We start from the raw sequence: 20,972 nt of genomic DNA on the forward strand, positions 1-20,972 counted from the left end.
AATGCAGCTTCCAGACTTCTTGCTTTTAGTTCAGTTTCTTTTGTCCCTGGAGTACGGGTCCTTTGCAACACTCCCTGTTCTGGCTTCTTATTCCAATTCTAGTTCTCTCCCTCCTGCTTGCTAGTTTTACTTGCATACACTAGTACAACTCCCCTGCCATTCCTGTTAGCAATAAGAAGGGCTGCAGAACTTAGATTTGTTCCTCCCCCACCGCACTGTAAGTTTCAGCTTCCTGGGCTAGCTTGGTTTTAAACTTTAAAGCTCTAAATGGTTTAGGGGCTGGCTAACTAAGGGACTGCCTGTCTCATTATGAACCTGTCTGTTTATTAAGATCTGCATTACAAGTCCTTCAGAGGATATTGCCATTTTCAGAGGCCCATTTGACAGGTACACTTGAGAGGGCTTACTCCCAAATCGTGGAATGCACTTTCTCCAGAGCTATGATCAGTCTTCACTCTCTCTGCTTTAAGAAAAGGTGCCAAGATATATCTTGGCCTTTATATTATTTGTAGCAGTGTTGATGTTTTTAATGTTATTTTATTGATGGTTATAGCATTTTTATGATGATGTTGCTTTTTATTTGTTGCACACCACCTTGATATATTTTTAAATAGAAAGGTGGTATAAAAATACTAATAAATAAATGAAAATCTCTCCTCAAACTCTGTATTTTCTGTAAAGCCTTTCTAGAGGGAACAACCCCTTAGTTCCCATGCCCTGCTGTAATTTAGGTTGTAACTACACTTAAGCACATAACACGTAAGTATTCACATATTCTTTCTCTGTTTACACTTGCCTTCACTTCCCTCTTCTTCCTGTTTCCCCCATGTCAAATGTTATACTGCAACCTTCTTGGGGCAGGGACTTGTACTCCATGACGGCAACATATGTGTAAGTAAATGAATACATAATTTCAAAATAGCTAATGTAAAAGGTGTGTTATTAAACCTCCCACTCCTAAAATGTTTTACCACCAATCTGGAATTATATGGAAAGAAGGTACAATGTCGCATGGGAGAGTTCACATCAATGTTAGACTTCAGGTTGGGCAAACAGGACAGCACACATCAAGGACAGTTTTATCTCTATTTACTGTGAAAACTCACAATGAAATATTCATGCGGTATAAGCTCAGGGCCTGTGACCAATGTGCTCATACTGTGCACCCAATTCCCTAAAAAAAATGACATATTTCTAAGAATGAAATCTCCCAATTGGACAAGTCCCCCTCTCCCCTGCCCCAAAATGAATTATTGAAAAAGCTTTTCTTTCTTATAAATAAAATTTAGTGAATTTCGTAACAGGATTGAACCCCCTCTTCCTACAGATAGTATCTATGGATGTTTGGCTGCTCGTGATGAAGGATGAACTCAAAGCCACCTTGTTATAGCGAAATTAGGTGCAAACCTTGAAAGTGACACAAAAAGACTTCTCAATACAGTTCCCACTGGAACAGTCCTGGCCTTTTTTTTCTTGTGACAAAGGAAGGTCAATAATTTTCAAAACAGGAAATCCTAAATCAGAGGAAATCCTAAAGAACAAAACCATGTTTTTTCCTGGCAGTCACGGTGCAAGGGTAAAAGGAGAAAACATGAAACAGAGGTACATGTACAAAATGGAACCTCAACACAACTTACGTTCTGAAAAAATAAGTTCATCATTGCATTCTTCTGCTTTGCAGGAGCACATAAACAGCAAACCTCCATCTCCCTTCTTCTCTTTCATCTTACATGTATCTGAATCAAAGTCATCCAATTTGTGGCCATGGAGCTTTAATGTGGGATCGTGACATATTGTTTCTAAAGTTACGTTTTCATCATTCTTTCTCCTAAAAAGGAATAATTAAAAGAATTAATAATTAATTAAGAAGGAAGATAACACATGTGTGTGATTATGTGTGTGTGTGAAAGGGAGAATTAATAAATGAACGAATGAACAAATTTTGCTGTATCAAAAACAAAATTTCCTTTAAGCTTTGAAATATCATTGCTACAACCTTTCTGAAATTTATGCTAGGATAATGTCAGTGGCAAGACTCAGGATTAAATTATTTGAAACATGTCATATTGGGGAGATGGTGTCATCTCTACCTATAAAGTGGAAAGTATGTGTGTTTAACGTATGTCCCTAAATGTTTATCTACTTCCACATATGGTACTGCCTTAATGCTGTTCACCCAGACAGGTGTACATGGGTCAGAAAAAAATCTAAAAACATGAATTTGGGGGGTTTAAGTATTTTTAATGAATTTAATAAAAACCTAGGTTTATACCTACAACTCCCAACATGCCTTGGCCAGAACTCCCAGCAAGCCTTATGTAGGAGGCCAGACTTAATGGCCTTTAGTGGCCATTGTGATTCCTAAAGTCAGTCAACTCAATTCCACATAAAAGGAAACAACCCACATAAATGGGCTGCATCCATTTGCAGTGCCTCTTCCCACCTGCCAAGTGTGTTTTTAAAATCATAACTAGATACAACAGCATGTCTTTCAGAGGCTGAACTCTGGACGTGCTCAAAGGTACCCCGTCCTGATATCAGTGTTCTCAGAAACTGACGGAAGCACACATCCAGCCCTCACCCTTAAGAGGGAGAGGGAAGGAGGAAAGGGAAGCCCTCTGCACATGCCCAGAAACATGCCTGACAAAAGGGGGCAAGTGCCCGGCCCAGTCCCAGCCCTTCAGAACAGGCTCCTGATGTCGGCTAAGGCTTTCCCAGCAGGACTTGGCCGGAGTTCTGCGCGTCCACTGACAGCTGCTTACCTCCACTCTTGGCAATGCTACTCCTCAATGCTGTGTCAAGGTGCAGCATCAGCCATGACGAGAAAAGCGCCTCTCAGAGGACATGGGCACCTGAGGGCCGCCAAAGGCATGCTGGGAGGTGTAGTACTGACATCAATATCTCTCAGTCCTAACTCGGCCCCCACTTTCCTGACCTCTCGTTAACTGTCTTTTTTCTCCTTCTGACTTTCTCCAACTGCCACTAATTCCGCCCAGCATTCCATTCTAGCCTCAGCTGTCAGTCATTCCTCCATTCCCTCTTCTGTTTCAATAGTAAAGTCAAGCTTTTACATAAAAATCATAAACTTTATTCAGTAATTTTTGCATCTGTCTTAGAATGTTGTGGTTTAGTTATAACAGGGGGGAAAACCCCAACATAACAAATCTCATCATGTTAAAAGGCCTTGGAAAATATATATATTTAAAAAAATCTCTTGGCACTTAAAAGCCATTAGTGCAGTCACTAGGCAAGCCTGCCTGGGAAAAAGAAATCCATAAGCAGAGTGCCACAACTAAGATGGCCTGCTCTCCTGTTGTCTTCCACCACACATCAGATGGTGTTCAAAGATTTAACGCATTATTCAGGACTAGGCTTAAGTCTACAACTCCCAGCATGACTTGGGTGGGAGGGAAGATTTATCAGGCTTTGGAGCCATCATCTGGAAGTGGCTCGCCATCCTGGGCCTGAAGTGAGAGCGCCTGGGTTGGCTGCCTCAGTTACTAGGCCCCATCAGGAGCAGAAGGGAAGGAGGTCGCAGCTCTGGGCAAAAGGCATACTGGGAGTTGGAGTTTTTGTTTTCTGTGGAGACAAGGAAAATCATGACAACAGCTTCAAGGAGGCCCTGGCCAAGCATTAAGGGTGTGAGAGAGAGAGACAGAGAGAAAAGAAACTAATTTAATTTGTTTTAAAGTTACCTCACAGGCCTAGGACAGGCCTACCTTGCAGGGTTGTCATGAAGGTAAGAGAGGGGGGTGGAAATGAATTCAATTTGTTTACAGGTTAACTCACAGGCCTACCACTGAACTGCTATTTTAAGATGATTACCTCACAGGCATATATATCTTAGGGGACACGAGCAAAGCTGGGTAGAAACCTGAAATTTGGCACGCTGAAAGGTCTGGCTGTACAATGTACTAGAAAATCTAAAAACATGAAATTTAAATTTAAAGAAATTAATAAAAAACCGAGGCATATGCCTACAACTCCCTGCTCTGGCCAAGGCATGATGGGAGGTGTAGGCTTTTCAGGTAAAACAAAGAAATGTGGTTTATCATGAAGCTCTAATTTAAAATACAGTTCTTATTAACACAATTTCCCTTTTATTCTAACAAAACAATTTACTAACTCAACCAAACTGAAAAAACCAACCAAGGGAAAGATGAATAAGTTGCATAGAAATTTATTATATATCAAATAAATGTTATAAACTTTATTCATGGACCCGAGCAACGCCGGGCATATCTGCTAGTCCTTCACTAAAGAGAACTTTATTCCTTGATAGATTTGTCTGCATTTTGACCATTCAATCTTCAGCATTTTGTGGGGGGTGGGGAAAAAATGAAAACACGGTCAAAAGAGGCTGGGAGAGGTGAGAGTTTCGGAGAATTTCCTCCTTGGAAACAGGTTTTCCACATACCTTTTAAAATGTAGCCAGCTGTTGAGTGGTCTTGTCTCTTTCTTTTTATTTTTTCAAAATACCCTTGGCATTTTCAGGAGCCCAGGAATGCTAACTGGATGCTTATAGGAGAGAGTGAGGTCACATGGTCTCCAATAGGCATTCACAGCTGGGCTCCTCCAAATGCTGAGGAAAGGGGTGTGTTTTTTTTAAAAAAAACAACAACTTAAAAATAGGAAGAAAGTCCCTCAGCAACCAGCTTCAGCTCATCAGCCATATATTGTGGCCTACCAGGGGTTCATCCAACCCTTCTGTGCCTTCCTAAAAGGTAATTTGCGTTGTTGGATCCAAGGATCTCACTTCAGTAATTGTGCATACAGAGGTCCTCTTATATAAACACCAGGTGCAGATGAGGATCTGGGGACTGGGATCATTTTCATTCATTTTACAAGGTAATTACCACCATGCAGAATTAGATTATGGGTTATATATGCTAAACCAATGTATTATGTAAAAAGGAATGGAAATAAAGCTTTTGTTTTTCTGTAATTCATATTCTGGAATCTCAAATCTGTTTCCAGTCTAATAATGTTATGGTTGCTGCAGTCATATGACATGAAATATATCAGAAAACAGGGGGATTTAAGCAGCACATTTTTCATATCCAACTTTTTTAAAAACAACAACAACCACCAGCCTTCCACTGTTATCCAAATCCATGGTACAGACAACAGTCAAAGTTTTGGAATGAGTACCTAAAGTCCTGATTATGCCTTGTTAACTAAAATATACTTATAAATGGAGTGATGCAATTATGAACCAAATGAACACCTTTGCGTTTAGTCAGAATAAACTTACCAAACAGCTGCACATACTTCATTCTTGTCAGCACAGATAGCAGTAAGGTTGCAGCGGCTGTAGCAATGACCTTCATTTCTACAGCTAGTTAATTTAACATCACAAAATCTGCAAAGTGCCGGAAGTTTGATTTTACCATCCAACATTTTGGATAAATGACCTTCAGCTGTAAATAAAAAGAAAAATGATGTATTAATAAGTATATCAGACTTGCATGTCAATCGTGTATAAGCACACATTGTGTAGAAGCAGATCGTACAGAAATAAAGGAAATCAACTGTCTCAGCCTTCCCCAAAATGGTACACTCCATACGTTTTAAACTATCATCTTTGACCATCCCATGCCATAATCCTTGACCACTGGCCATGCTGACTAGGGTTGATGTGAGTTGCAGTCAAAACATTTGGAAGTAACTTGTAACAACCTAAGATGGTGATAACTGGGTAAAATAGTTTACATTAACTTCTTAGGCCAGTCCAGAGATTTACAAACCAGGACTGCGCATTAACTGATTGGACTTTTTTAAAAATGGATGAAATTGGCCTAATTGGGAAATGGTTTTGTTAAATCCCCACCACTTCCTTTCTCCTAATCACTGTGCTGATTCTTGTGAATATTTACTTGGGAGTAAGTCCTTCTGGAAGATTTCCTCTCCCCAGCATTGCCACCACCTAAAGGGAAATTGCTCCTTCACTGGGGAATCCCACCTATGGAGTTTATTTATATCAAATGCTTATATTTCATGGTCTAAGGAAATCTCTACCACTATAACTCAGAGTTCTACAAGTTGACCCTTTCCCACTGCCACCAATTCTTACTTTAAAACCTTCTAGGAGCTGCTATAAAAGGCTTAGGTGGGAGATGGGCACCAACGCTAGAGACAAGATGAACGATTTAACAAGCAATTTACCATATTTCTTCGATTCTAAGACACACTTTTTTCCCCATATAAACATCTCTAAAAACGGGGTGCATCTTAGAATCGCAGGTGTGATTATTATTGTTAGAATCAAAGCTTTTTTTCTGTTGGTGGTGCTGGAATTAGTGTGCGTCTTACAATCGATGGCGTCTTACAATTGAAGAAATACGGTATTAAAGGGATATTTTATACATAAGAGTTTACAAATTTACTTTGGAGTTTTCAAAAGACAATTCTTAAGGACTTGAGAGCAGGTGACTGGGTTCAGGTGACTGCGATGGGAAAAGAAGACATCATGGCTTCTCCTGACGATGCTCATGCCACACACACTATCATCATTTGCATAATCTCCCATGATGCAGCGTGGGTTGATGTGTCATCCAAATCTGGTTAAGGGCTATAGGGTGGGTACAAAACCACTCCCACTAACCCATGTGCTGGGTTCGGGCTACACACCAACCTACACTGCATCACAGGGGATTATGCAAATAGTAATCGTGTGTGTAGCCCACATGGGTGGAGGGAGAAAAGCTCCTTGCTGCTACAACCTCTAATGACGTTTTACCTCAGGTCAAATTCCCTAACCCTCCACCCCAGCTAAATACATTTACAGCTAGGTCCAGCTCCTGGGTACAGTCTTTGTGCTGTTCATTTAATTTACCCGCTGTGCTCAAATTACATCATAACAGGGCTTTTTTAATGTCCATTGTGAACAACGAAAGAGCATTGTAGCACCATAAAACAATAATTAATTTATTTCAGCACAAACATTCATGGGTCAAATGTGACTATGGAATCAATGGAGTTGTTTTTATTTTTTGCCCCACCCCTGGGGGATAGGGGTGGAATTTCAAGATGCATGCAGCTAGGTAGGGAAAGTTTAAACTCCCTTTCCCAGAGCAGCATAGTCCCAATCTGAATAGGGGTTGCATGTATTTAATCTGAATTAAATAAACCAATCACACATAGCACTGCTATGTGCGGGTAGAAGAAAGTTTAGTTTAGCTCTAAGGGTGAAGACAGACTTGCCTTCTAAAGTATGATGGAAGCTGTATGAACATATACTTCAAAATGTACTGATTGTTTTAGTATCATGACAGTGAATTTGTGTTCAAATCACTCCCACCACCCATTAGAAAGCAGGTCTATCTTCTCCTCAAGTATAACAATAGAGACCTAAAGTTCAAAAAAAGAGAGAAACACTGCTATAGGGAATAAATTGTTGACCAGCATGCCCAAAGCTTTACCAGAAAACCATGGAAGAAACTAGGTTTGTTCTATTCCTATTTCAAATGAACAGAGGAAATAGCTTATTACCACTGAATACAAGTTTGCATAATGATACAAGAGTATAATTTGACAGGAGCTTTCAGCAGAATGATTCAATGAGCAGAAAGCTTTTATTTTATTCTGGAATGGTTACTGGAAAAAGGAATTTCCTCTTAAATAATTCTGAAAGTCCTCATGGTCTCTAACAGCATGGAAAAAATTCTTCACACTGACCAAGGCAAAAACAAGTCATGCTGAGAATGAAGCAACACTTTAGGAGGCAAACTGGCATTTATCTTGCAAAGTTAATACAGGGCTTAGGGTAGTGGTCGTCACTCTTTTTTAAGCTGGAGCCACTTTAGCTCAAGGCACCAGCACTGAGGCCACTTGGAGGCCTTTCCTAGGCCATGGGTGCTTGGAGGTGTTTGAGGACCTCTGCTCATCATTCCCCTTCACAGCATCCAAGCAAGACCTCAGCAGTCAGTCACCAGGTAGGCAAATGCTGACAAGCTAATTTGGTGCTTAGATTGGGACAGATCCTTTTCTCATCACTGAGAAAGTGGACTGCTCTACTCAGTGCTGCAAAATCTCCCATTCCAGGTCTGTTTCTTGCCCTCTTGCCCACATATTCAATTTTCCCTCCACCTTCAGCACTTGTGCACTGTAGCTAGCCCATCACGTTGCTCTTTGGCTCTTGAACTCTACCCCTACACCACAACTAATTGGCCAATTGCTCCTGCATTTTCCCTTTCCCCAACCCCAGCAACTCATGAGCAGCAGGTGTCCTGACTCCCCACTTCAAAGTCTCATCAAGTAGCCCAGATCACAGAAGCCGGCTGCTAAAGCAAACAACAAGGCAAAACCAGAGAACCCCAGCTAGAAGTGAGCAGCTACTGCAGAACTGTAGAGTGTAAATGAACAAATGAGAAGTGGAGAGCTACACATGAGGAGATTGGGATTCACCAAAGGCCCTTGGAGTGAAGAACCCTGGCTTAGGGAGCTATTTGCAGGGGGAAATTGGTGGGCTGGAGGTGCTTAATCCTTCCCTCATTGACAGATTTTCCCCTGCAAATCCTTTCCCGAATGTTTAGCCCTTTTAGCTCATTTTCCCACAGCTAGACTTCAAAACAAGAAGCAATGCCTGGGGAGGGTGGTAGAGGAAAGAGAACTGTTCTAATTTAGTCATTTACAGGAGTGAATCAGTGGGAAAAGAAAGGGTTAAGAGCCTTTTCTTCCTACCCACCAAATCTACCCTACAAATGCCTGCCACTACCCATATTTTCCCAGTAAATATGGGTGTGGGAGCAATCATTTTCAGAGATAATATCTAGTTCTGGCCTGAGATCATGCACACAAATGAGTATTTTTGGAATTATTATTTTGGTGGAAGCAAGCATATGCAAATATCTTATTGCATTTCAAAATCCATTCATGTTTTCCCAGATGCTCCATAAGCAAGTTCCTTGGGCCCTGCCAGAACTTGCTAATTGATCTCTCCTGGGTAGTTCATGTGGATTTTCAATTCTGATGCAAAGGTTTGCATGTGCACTTCTCTATGAATTATTGGAATTGCATCTTGTGGAAGAAAATGTGATAATCAGGAGCCTTTTCATTTGAAATTTTAGTGTGCCACTGGCATGGAAAATAGCACAATTTACAGAAAAAACAACCTACATTTTCTACTCCTTTAGTGCTCTGGTAACATGTCAAAGATGACTATTATTTTGATTCAAATTGAAGTGGGTGAGCATAACAGTAAGTAACTAAATATAGTGCAAGTAAAAAAGATGTCCTAAAACTTTAGTAGAATGCTAGCTCAGGTTTTTTTAAGACACACAGAACTGTTTATTTATTTTTACTGGAGGAGGTGCACATTTTTCAGAAGAAAAAACCCCCACCTCCAAGCAACCACAAAAATCACACTACCCACATGGAAAGTAAATCATTTATTTGGCATGTTCCCCCCTTTGTTCCTTTCCCTGGAAGTTACAAGTGTCTGTATCATAGCAGTGGCATTTCAAAGGCCAGTTTTGAACACACACTCACGTTCTCTTAGCAACATACACACTTCTGAACATAGACAAGCAGCACATCACTCATTTGCAACGGAATGCTTACATTTCACATTTGTCAACCTCATACTTTAAAAATAAGTTAAATGGATCTGTCCAATTGTCTTTATGTATTATCAGCAACACACTAAAATTACCCCCTCTCTCATTAAGATCAACTGGAGAAACCTTGCTAAGGGTTGCTCCTATTTGGGAAATGGGAATCGTCAGGCAGTGTAGGTTTTCTCCGATGATGTGGGACCTTCTCTGGGATGATGACCCCTTTCTCTGCCTATTTTAATAAAAATGGATGTTTGTTGGTCAGCACCATGGCACCAAGATAGTGAAACCTAGATACTAGAAACATGACATGCATACTAAAGGGACCTAGGGGGTGTGCATCTCAGAGTCATTTAGTTTTTTAAATGCAGTAATTAATGTTAATTAACTTAAGTGTTTGAAGCCTGAAATACCACCTTCAGTCACTAGGTGGCAGAACTACCTAGCCAATGCATACCTTTGCAATCAACACAGTTTAGAGCCAAGGGAGAGGTAGCCTGAGGAACAGAGCCCTCTCCCCACTGCTGTAGTATACCCCCATAAAAGGAATGGAGTAGACAGAGACTCCCTTGTGTGCTATAGGGGTTCACCATGGGAAGTGGCATGCCTGGGGTGCCAGTGGGCATGGCTTCACTCAGACAATGAAACCAACTCTGACAGCTGTGCAACTTTGCTTGAACACTTCACTGTATCAAATTAAGGGCTACTCCAATTCATGGGAACCCAGTCTGTTCACCAATTGTGGGCTACATTGCCTAACAAAACTAACTGAGCCCCGAGTCTTGAGGACTTTGTTGAATAATATAAGGGGTTCGTTTTTAATAGGCATTTTATTTATTTATATATTACGTTTTTTACATATGAAATAATCTGAAAGTGGGATTATGATGAGTATGTTTGGTTAGCTTCTATATGATGTGTTAGCTGAGGGAGGAAATTTTATATGATCACATGTAGGTATGCCCATATTTTTTTTAATGGAGAATTAGTTTATGAGTTCATGAGTTTATTCTTAGATGCTTAAATAAAACAGGAAGGAAATGTCTAAGCAAGCACCACCAGTTTTGCTCCAAAAATGTGTGTGGTACAATCTGAGTGCCAGAAGCATCTTCCAATGAGGAATGGGTATATGATGTTTCAGAAAACAGAACATTCAAAGCCCCATGGAAGTAAAAGAGGTTGCTGAATGTTGACCATTGCTGAATAAATACATTTGACAATAATTGTGAGGATAAACAAAAATAATTATAAAAATAATAACTAGAAGTATAATCAATATACATCTATTTAGAAGTAAATCCCACTATGTTAAGTATAGGATTAGAGCCTTAATGAAACAAAGCCAACTTGACTTTTTTACTATAGTATTTCAAAGATCCTGATATGTTGCATCAATAGTGCAGGTGCCAAGGGTGAGGCAACTAGGGGTTTCCTCAAATGTATAAATTATACATACTACACAGCGGTGGCTAGACTCAAATAGACAGTGACTTTTGTACAAGGTCCACAAAGTTATATCCTTTAGTTGTGATTTTAGTCCAAATTACTTCAGTTGCATTTTGAATGTATTTAGAATTGCAACTGTGTTATGTTTTCCAAATTACTAAATATGAAGAACACACAAAACCCATACACAATATTCATATTTTTGAACAAGGTAAAATATACACCGAAGATGAGAGTAGAAGAGGGCATTTATTTATTTAGAATATTAGGGAAGAACAGGCCACATAATTCATGTATACTTCTCCCAAACACAGCACAGGTAAGGGATATTTAGTATAGGATACAATACTGAATAAAAACAAATAAATACAACAAAAGAATTATTGCTTTTGTTTCAGTCAAAAACAATCCAAGCCTTACTGAAGATGGTATCTCAGCTTTGAATTTGAATTTCCTGTCTTTTGTTGGGTTTTGTTGCAAACATCAAGTAAAATGTATGAGTATATGCTTTATTTCCTGTGGGGGTGTTTTTCTTTTAAAAATAATAATAATGAAAGGTCATAAAATGCATATGATTTATAGTTCTGACCAAAAAATTGTTTAACAGTCATCACTGCAGTATTTTGAGAAAGCTGTGCTGTACATATACGGGCTATTCACACATAAAGACAACCCATCTGTTTAAAAAAACAATGGGCTGGTTCGCATGATCAACACAGTCCATCATAGCTTATTTAAGCCATAATCCATGGCCTATTGCAAGGTTATTTAAGGGTTGTTTCATCCCCAAACATGCCATGCTGTCCAGGTTTGGACAAGACAACTGACCATGGCAACCCTCTGCTGGGGGTTGAATATTCAAAATGGCCTCCAGCACACCTGTGGTGATTGTGTGAACCTAATCAATGGGTTGTCATGCCTGCCTCTTCAGCTTTACAGTACAACTCACAATCAACTATGTCGTAGATTGTGCAGCATGACGTTCAAACCTAGACCAGTGGGCCTTAGAAAACAATTCAATGCACATTCAAGATGCACTTTGCTGGGGAGAATAATTAAGAAACTGTATAGTTTTTTTAAGTATCTAATTGAGAATGCCTCTAAAAAAATTTTTAAAAGAGAGGAAAATTTCAGTCATCACGGTCAGCACATTTTAATGCAAGTTCTTCTTAACAGATCTGCTGACTAAACATACTTTCCCCCCTCTTTGAATCAATGTTTGTGGATGACATTGTAAAAACAATATTTGGAGTAAAGACTTGAATTATAAAATGGAGATTTTTTTTCTATCAGTTACCTTCAAACACACACAATCATCTTAATCCTTTTGGACAAACACTTATCTGAATATTTTTGTGTTTAAAATTTATCTTATGTTTGTCATGTATTTCCTGACAGCGCAAAACGAACAGATTTTTAAAACCTTGAGATTTGCATCCTTGATAGATGTTACCATCTGAAATTAATGGGGAAAGGGCTTACGGGCATAAGAGAAGCACAGAACTTACATAAACCAACTTTTAATATGACCTCCATTATTCTCAGGAAAATCTTCCACAAAATACTTGCACTTTGGAGTCTTAGCATTCCCTAGAAATGTATAAATACGATGCTACGGTGTGTCAGATTTCATGAGAAAGAAATTTATGTGGAGATAGCAATTTATCAACCATATGTTTGGTTATCAGCAAACCTATTTTATGCCTCATTGGTCACATCAGAAACTTCCTTTCTTTGTTGTTTAAAAGCTAGCCCTCTAAGCAATCTGACAGAATCTGAATCAACACCATGCAGGGCATAGTAGTTAAACAGAAGGAAAGCATAAAGCAAGTGTCAAATTTGTGTTTAATAATGGGCACTTGTCAGTCAAAATGACAAGCAAAACTGTCCCTCCTCAGATGCCACGGTCTGTAGGGAGATTGCTGAGTTGGCAGAGGAAGGAGGTGGCAACTGTCTTCAGGTCTTTATTACTCAAAATTTCATGGATGCCCAAAGTTTGGCCTGCATTCTAAACATGCAGCAAGAACAGGGCCTGAAAAGTTCTATTGGTCAACCATAAGTCAGGGGAGGTAGCCTGTGCAGTCTACCCACACACCTGCTTGTATGGAAAGCACATTGAGGCTCTGGAGTCAATGGAGATTTTTTTTTCTTTTTAACCCACCACCCTATGGGGAGGGGGGAATTCAGGACAAAAAACTTAAAACGTTGTCCCTCCCACCACCCTGGTACCGACCTGAATCGGGGTCATACGTACTTACTCTGGAGTACAGTAACATTTAGTTTAACTTCATACTGGGATGTTGTTTTTCAAAGTTAGCTTTTCTTGGACACCAATGTGGCATGTTTCTGCCTTCCATCTCTTTGGACTGTCTCTTGGCTTGCTTTGTTCACAAAAAAAATGGATGAAAGAACGACCAGCATGCACATATGAAAAACACCAGTAATATGAGGAGCCTCATATGTTCCCCAGAAGAACCATCTTAGTTGATAATGGAGGATGACCAATCCAGACATACTTTAAATCCGTTAGACTAGCACCCTCCCCCTATTCACACTGGGATCTTTGTGCAGATGGTAGAGGGGATTTCAATATTAAAACAACTTTACAAACAATTCATGGGTAAGTATACCAAACCATACATAATATAATGCATTTTGTTATGATGTTCTTCAACTTCAGCAAGAAAGATACAGAAATATACCAAAAAACGCACTGAGCTCATACAGGTAAGTTCAATTTGTTATCAATATACTCCCCCCCCCCTTTATTCATTCTAACCACAAATTTTGAAAGGCAGCTGGGACTTGTATTGTTTCATCACCTTGATTTGTGTATGTAATAAAGTCCCACCAATCAGCAGTGAATGATTCCCTTTTTTTCCTGTCCCCTCGACACTCTTACTTTGTGTTAGTTTTTTCTGATAATCCAAGCTCCCATACTATATTGTACCATTTTTGTGTCATCAGTCCTGTTGCATTTTTCCAGCAGCTGGCTATTAATAATTTGGCTGCTACCAGCAAAAATCCTATTAAATTATTTCTTAGTAAAAATTCATTGGTATCTTTGAATATGTGAAAAAGGGCTAATTCTGGGGTTGCATTAACTTCTGCTCCAATTATAGTAGATATTTCATGAAGAGCTGTTTCCAGAAGTTAGCAACTCCTGCACATTCCCACATGTATTGAAATGAACCAACCAATCCACACTTCCCCCAGCAGAATGGTGATTAGCTCTTATCCATGCGGACTAGCCTTACTGGAATTAGATACCATTTTTTGTATTAACTTTATGGATATCTCTTTACAGTATGCTGAGGAGGCCCTATATGGAAATTTACCCCACAAAGCAGACCATTGTGCTTCTTCTATTTGCAAATTCCAATCTGTTTCCCAAATCTTACAAAGAAGTTGCTGTGATCCCATATCTTTTGAGATTAGTAGTGAATATAGTCTCAATACCAGTCTCTTTTCTTTTTCGTCCATGTTTATTAGTATTGTTTCAAATTGTGTTATATTTCTGGTTCCCTGCTTTAACCTCCACTGTCAAATTTAAGGGGATTGATTATGAGGATTTTGCAACACAAGGAGAGGGGAGGATTAATCCTTCCCACTTCAGCTGTGATCCCGCCCTGAAATCCCACCCTCCCACTTCCTGGAAATGAAGTTTAGAAAAAACTTCACCTGGCACAAATAGACATTCTTGGAAATAGATCTGAGGCCAGGGCACCACGGACTGAGTCCTAGCAACACTCCTGCTGCCTGGGTATCACAACAGGAAGGGTTATATCCATGTCATCCACACTGCTCTTAAAAGCTAGTGTGTTATGCCATATTCCTTTAATAAAGTTGTGGCTATATAATCCTGGCTATTGGCATCCATCTATTTCTTTTCCAAAAATAACACCTACTCACTAAGATACAAAGGGTGTTCTCAACAAGGTGATCCATTATAGGTGAAATAGGCATTGATAAGCCTCATACTGCTTACAGAGTGAGTATCTGCAACCTATCTAATACACGCAGGGAGAAAATAAGTAACAGAGTTAATTAATAGATAGAGTTGGAGGGTATGAGCCTGCACAATAGCTTGCATTATAGCTTGCAACATTTAATAGTATCAGAGGTGGGTATAAGAAAATGTATCTTTCATTGCCTCGAGCAACTTTTTTTTTTGTTATCTCAGATCATGCTTGACAAGGTTTAACAGACTGAAATCTGAAGCCAGTGTTCTTTTGGGGATGGGGGTACTAACTCAATGAAATAGATTTTGCCAAGTCCAACAGTTTAGACCGAGATTATTTAATAAGGCATGGCAGGTATAGTACATTCTTCTACAATAAAAACAATGCAACAGATATAAATACCATCACAGTAAGTACACATAGCAAACTCATCTTCTCTCACCTCAAAACCTGCACACATCTTATCCCCTCACACCAAAAAGATTCAGTCCCCAAAACTCCAGTAAAAATCTAAACTCACTCTCCTGCAGTGGCTAGGCGCTACATACCTCCATGTTCTCACACAGCCAGTAACAGCCCCTGCCCCCATATCCAACTGATAGAGGGAAGAGACCAAACACAAGACCCACCTCCAGGAAGGAGACCTACTTTCTCATAATTTTTCTATTTGGCATAAATATTCTATTTTGGGACACGAACAGGAAGTCATCACATGCACAAGGAATTTCAAAGGCTTAATGTGCCCAATGCTTATGTGAATCAGCCATTAGCATATCAGTTTCCTTTTCTAGATGCCCACAAGAAGATAAAGTTGACAAAACACAAAGAGAAAAAACCTCCAGTTACGCAGAAGTGTGTCTCAGGAGATCAACCCAGAATTATGTATTCATAGTTCATTTTCTATGTGAATGATGCAGGAAATGCTTGACATACGGGCCACCAAACACTTGATTCTCAATATGTTTTAGAGTTAAAACTTAGCATTATTTAAACACAACACACAACAAGTGTGCTGCTTAAAACTTGAACAATCTCTGGAAAACCTGGGTTCCAGATGTGTAGGTCCATGCTGAGGGTTCGTTTACTACTTTTTGCAGCCTCTGTCAAGGAATAATGGTATTTTATTTCTTCTGTGATCATGTTATGTCTGCAGAAGTTTACAGCTGTAATATTTAAATCTAGACTGACTTCCACACAGATGGCTATTTATACTCATACCTTCAAAGTATTGCTATTTATTCAAGTATAGGCTTTCCATTAAAACATGTGTTAAGTAACTTTTCTTCTTTTACCCAGAATTAGGAAGAGCAGCCCTGCTTACATTTGTATCTGTTTCAGAGGCAGCACACCCCCCCCACCCCCAGCTCCAGTCTAGTCTTGGGAAAAAATCATCATCATATGCAATTAAGATGCAAATATAAGGTACAACCTCCAGCCCCTAATCTATTTTTTTTCCAGTTGTTTCTCAAGTTTGGAACAAATTTTCTCTCTCTATCTTATGGCCTTTGCCCCCTGAAAATCCAACATATGTACCACCAAGTCACTGTTTATGCTATTAAACTTCTTTTGCTTCAAGCTCTTCAGCAAGGGCAGCATAAGAAGATCTGGAGGGCCAAATCCTTTTTCAGATTAATGGAGATTCAGTTTAATAGAGATCTTATCTTGAACATGAAACCACTATCAAAACCCTACATACACATTGCTCTCTTTTCTTCAGCCATGTTCTTTTTGCTGCTGTTCTAACATTTTAGTATGCCAGTGTTTGAAATACTGTACTAAGTGGGCTTTGTACCCTCAGTGAAGCAATCATATGAAGGTGTGCAGTACATGAGCAGCTCACAAATCAACACAACACCCTACTGAGTTCCACAGGTTGTGTGAACAGGAGCTATATGTATACTGGCTGTACATCATCATCATCATCATCATCATCATCATCATCATCATCATCATCATCATCTATTTCTTACCCGCCTCTTCCTCTGGATTGAGGCAGGGAACAATAGGCTTGTCCAGATAACTGTGCTTACAGTTCAAATCACATCTCTGCTATGAGTGCACCAAGTGGCCATAGGACAGACACGGTTTCTAAGGCTCAGCCACATCTGCAATACAGAAATGCTAATTCTGACTCACCTTACTGTGTTGTTGTAAGGATTACAAGAAAATAAGGTGTGCAAGGTAGTCAGAGTCTGTAGCTCAGTGGAAGAGCACATGCTTTGCATGAGGAAGGTCCAAGGGTCCATTCTCAACATGCCCTGGTAGGGCAGGAAAACCTCCTGCCTGAAATCCTGAAGAGATGCTTCCAGTTATTATTGACAATACTAGGCTAGATGGCCCAACTCAATATAGGGCAGCTGCAAATGTCCCTAGGTGGTTTTAAATAGTTGTAGTTTTATATTGTGGTTTTAAGGTTCCATACTTTATCATTTATGCTATACCCTGTGGTTTCAATTTTTGTGAACTGCCCAGAAATCTTAGGCTATTGGGCAGTATAGAAATGAAATGAAATAAATAAGTGCATTAAATACTAAAAAGCAGTATTTTATAAATGCCCAATTATTATTAAGCAGTTTCCATCTTTCTTTCAGTACTGCCACCTTCAGCGTTTGGTGGTGGTGAGAGAGGGACTTCTTGGTGGCTGCTCCCAAGCAGGGGAATTGCATGCCAAAGGAGGTTAGGTCATTTCATCTCTGCTGTCCTTCCACTGGCAGGCAAAAACATTTTTATTCAAACAGGCCTTTGGTGTGTAAGCTGGGCGGTGTACTGTTTTTATTCTGTTGTTCTTGTATTTGTTTTATTACTGTTTTAATCAAGTTTTTATTTCTCTGTGGTTGCAAGTTGCCTGTTGGGTGCCATTTTCTAGATAGAAAGGTGGGGTACAAATAAAAAAAATAACTAAATAAAATGGGCTGCCTGAATCAGCATGTAGCTTGTTCACATTCTGGTTAATTAAGGCATAATTAATGGCTTAGAGTAATGTGCGAAAGCAGCCAATGAGTCATAAGTATGCAAAGTTTATTCATAACATTCCTAGGTAAACAAAACATTCTGGAATTTCAGAAAACACACAAGCCTTTAAATTAAAAACACAATAGGGCTTACGTGTTTTCTCCTCATTCCTTCCATATGTTATAAGGAAACACAGTGGTCCTCTATGGTCCTCACTGATCTAATCCCTATGCTTTGATATATACTGTAGTGCTGCATGGGGGAGTTTTATTTCTTTTTTAATGTGGTTTGTTGAGCAACAGTTTTGTTTTATCAGACACGCAACTGCCGATAGCACAGAAGTGGAATATCACAGATGTGATATCTGTCTCCTGGCTTATGTCAGCATGGTAGAGAAGTGCTCCAAGGAGAGTATAATTAAAGCTTCCTGGAGGGTGATATTAACAATAACTATGGCTGTCAAGAAAAGGCCTTGGAATTTGAGAGGATGAACTGGGACAACAGACTCTCTGATCAGTAGTCTGCCATAGAGTGTATCTGCCAATTTGCAGCCAGTGTAAAGACCCTTGCAACTAGAACCTCCCCTATTTGTACTGTAAGTGCTCAAAAACCTGAAGGCTCTCACTATATATATTCTATACTAGATAAAAGTCTGATGCTAAACAAACAAACAAAAGGCCTAGCACCACCCTAAAATGACTAAGCACATATTGCTTACTAGCCCAAGTTGTAACTGCAGATCAAATTTAAACTCTATCCTCTAGAATAACAAACAGTTAAGCTATGCTGCTAACAAGCCCCTTGAAAGGATATTTCAGATATTTGTGGCATACAAGGTATTGCATATGAATTTTTTTAAAAATGTCCTTCTTCCTGTGGAATGCTTGCCTTTGGCATAAACTAAGATGTTACCAAACACAGGAAACTGAGTTTTTCTTCTGAAATATTGCAAAGCCTTTCTGTTTATATTTTAAATTACTTAAATGTAGTGTTTGGGGAAGGTTCCAGGTAGATAACTCCATTTACTCACTAGGCATATGATCGGGGAAGGAAAATTGTAGATTACTCACAAGACAGTTCCTCTACAACGATGACCAAAGAGGTCTAAGTGTTCAAAAGAGTTGCTTAAAGGAACTGGCTCCGTTTCCAATGCTCACGATTCCACTTGCATGTGGTGTGTGTCTGCAAAGTGTGATGGGTCTCATCCTTCCCTCCACCTTTGAGTGGGGCAGGAGGCAAGGTATCATCTTGTGCTGTGCTTCTCAGGTGGTCCAAGAAGTACCCCCAGATTGCAACATGATCAGCACAAGCCACAAGTTTTGGACTGGAAAGGCAGGTGGAGATATATCCCAGGCAAATGGAGGGGTCATCCTTGCCAGCTCCCAGGATCCCCTGTGTGTCATTTGGATGTACAGGGATGATCCCGGGATATAGGCCTGGTATACTCATGGCCATAGTCTCAGCAATCACATTTTATTTCAGAGATGTTCATACGGTTTTAGCAGTACAGCACAAGGGCAGGGATGCTGGCACTTGTCCTTTTTATACTGCACTTCCACAGCACATGGAGCACCTCTGATCACAGCACAGGAACATGCCCAGGCCCTACTCTTGAATTTGAAGATGCAGAGGGTGCCTGGGAGTAGGAAAGCATAGCATCCCTATTCCATTTCCCAGCTCTGAGCTTGACAGGAAGGGTGAGAATGCTTGGACTTGGAGAATAGAGCAGGTAATTGTCCCTGATCTTGCACTGAACTTCAGAAGTGCAGAGTAAGGCCAGGGCGGGTAGGCAAAGTCCTGGAAATCAACATTTTAATTGGCTACCTCAGCCAGCCAAAGACTGTCACACTCCTGGCTATCATTAGAGATCTTTTGCTATTGGGTGGTATAGAAATGTAATAAATAAATATTATAAGATCAAAAATGGTGTTTTGTGGTATATAATGCCTTAATGCCTTGAGAAGTATACATGTGTAATTTGGTCTTCAGAAGACACATGCCGTCTTTCCCCCCTCTTTCCTTCCTTTTTTTAAAATCTCACCTCCTCTTTCGTATTTCCAGAATAGGTGGTTCATGGCACACCTGATGGCCACAACAAACGGCACACCATGCAGGCCTCTAAGCCATATGTTGCAAAGGCAAGCTTCAATATCTTTCTGCTTGTTAGGCAATTACAATTCCTAGGCATTTAAAAGCACAAACATATGCTGCTATTCTGCAAGTAGTGACAAATCTACTCACAAGTATTTGGGAAGCTGTCATCAGATTTTAACTTCTCATGGGCTCACATAGTATTACCCCAAGAAGATTCTGCTCTCTGCCCTGTGTAATTAGCTACCCTGTGCTAATTCATAGCTCTATCACAGGCAAAGGCAAAATTACTAGGCTTCGCAACTATAAAAACACCCTCAAAGTGGAAACCTATGTCAATTTCTGTCCACTAACACATATTTAAAAGACTAGACAACTTGAGAAAAGCACTATTACAGCATATCATATTTTCCTATGTTTCTTTTTTAAAACAACAACACTCAACATCCATTGAGAGATATTTTCAAGTAACTGAAAACTGAGCAAAGTGCTGCACGTTATGTCAAAATGCAAACCTTGCAACCAAATAGGAACTTAAGACCTGATCTTAGGGCTATTTATTTCAAAAACCATCCATTTATAATTACACTAGTAATTCATGACACACAAATTTTAAGAACTGGTTTTTTAAAAACACACAACACCAAGGCTTTTTAGGTGATGCCTTTCTAAAAAGAGAGACAGAGACCCCCTCATCTCCTTTAAGATCATACCACTGGGGAAAGGAAGAGGAGTGAGCGAAGCAGGATCAGGCAAAGAAAACATCAGTTAGACTGACACATGCATGCACGCTAAACAGAGCTAACTGACATCAACTACCCTGTGGGAAAGAAGTAGTGAGGGAGATAAAAGCAGGCAAAGGGAACATCAAGGCTTGCTCCAGTTGGCCTACCCTATCCAGTGACGAAAGGGTGAGCAGGGCCGATCCACTAGCCCTGATGAAAGTCTACTTAAAGGTTTCCTCTTC

The 20,972-nt window shown here is 39.8% G+C and overlaps 1 protein-coding gene across 1 annotated transcript in view; it reads right to left on the minus strand.

Moving 5' to 3' along the window:
* Positions 1 to 20,972, minus strand: part of TGFBR2 (transforming growth factor beta receptor 2) — a 59,419-nt gene that overhangs the window by 29,787 nt on the left and 8,660 nt on the right. Inside the window, exons 2-3 of the mRNA XM_063125028.1 lie at positions 5,255 to 5,420; positions 1,638 to 1,828 (exon numbers count right to left, since the gene is read on the minus strand). Coding sequence (XP_062981098.1) covers positions 1,638 to 1,828; positions 5,255 to 5,420 — 357 coding nt within the window. The remainder of the gene's footprint in view (positions 1 to 1,637; positions 1,829 to 5,254; positions 5,421 to 20,972) is intronic.

This window comes from Elgaria multicarinata, chromosome 1 (genome assembly GCF_023053635.1).
Source record: "Elgaria multicarinata webbii isolate HBS135686 ecotype San Diego chromosome 1, rElgMul1.1.pri, whole genome shotgun sequence".
NCBI classification, from domain to species: Eukaryota; Metazoa; Chordata; class Lepidosauria; order Squamata; family Anguidae; genus Elgaria; species Elgaria multicarinata.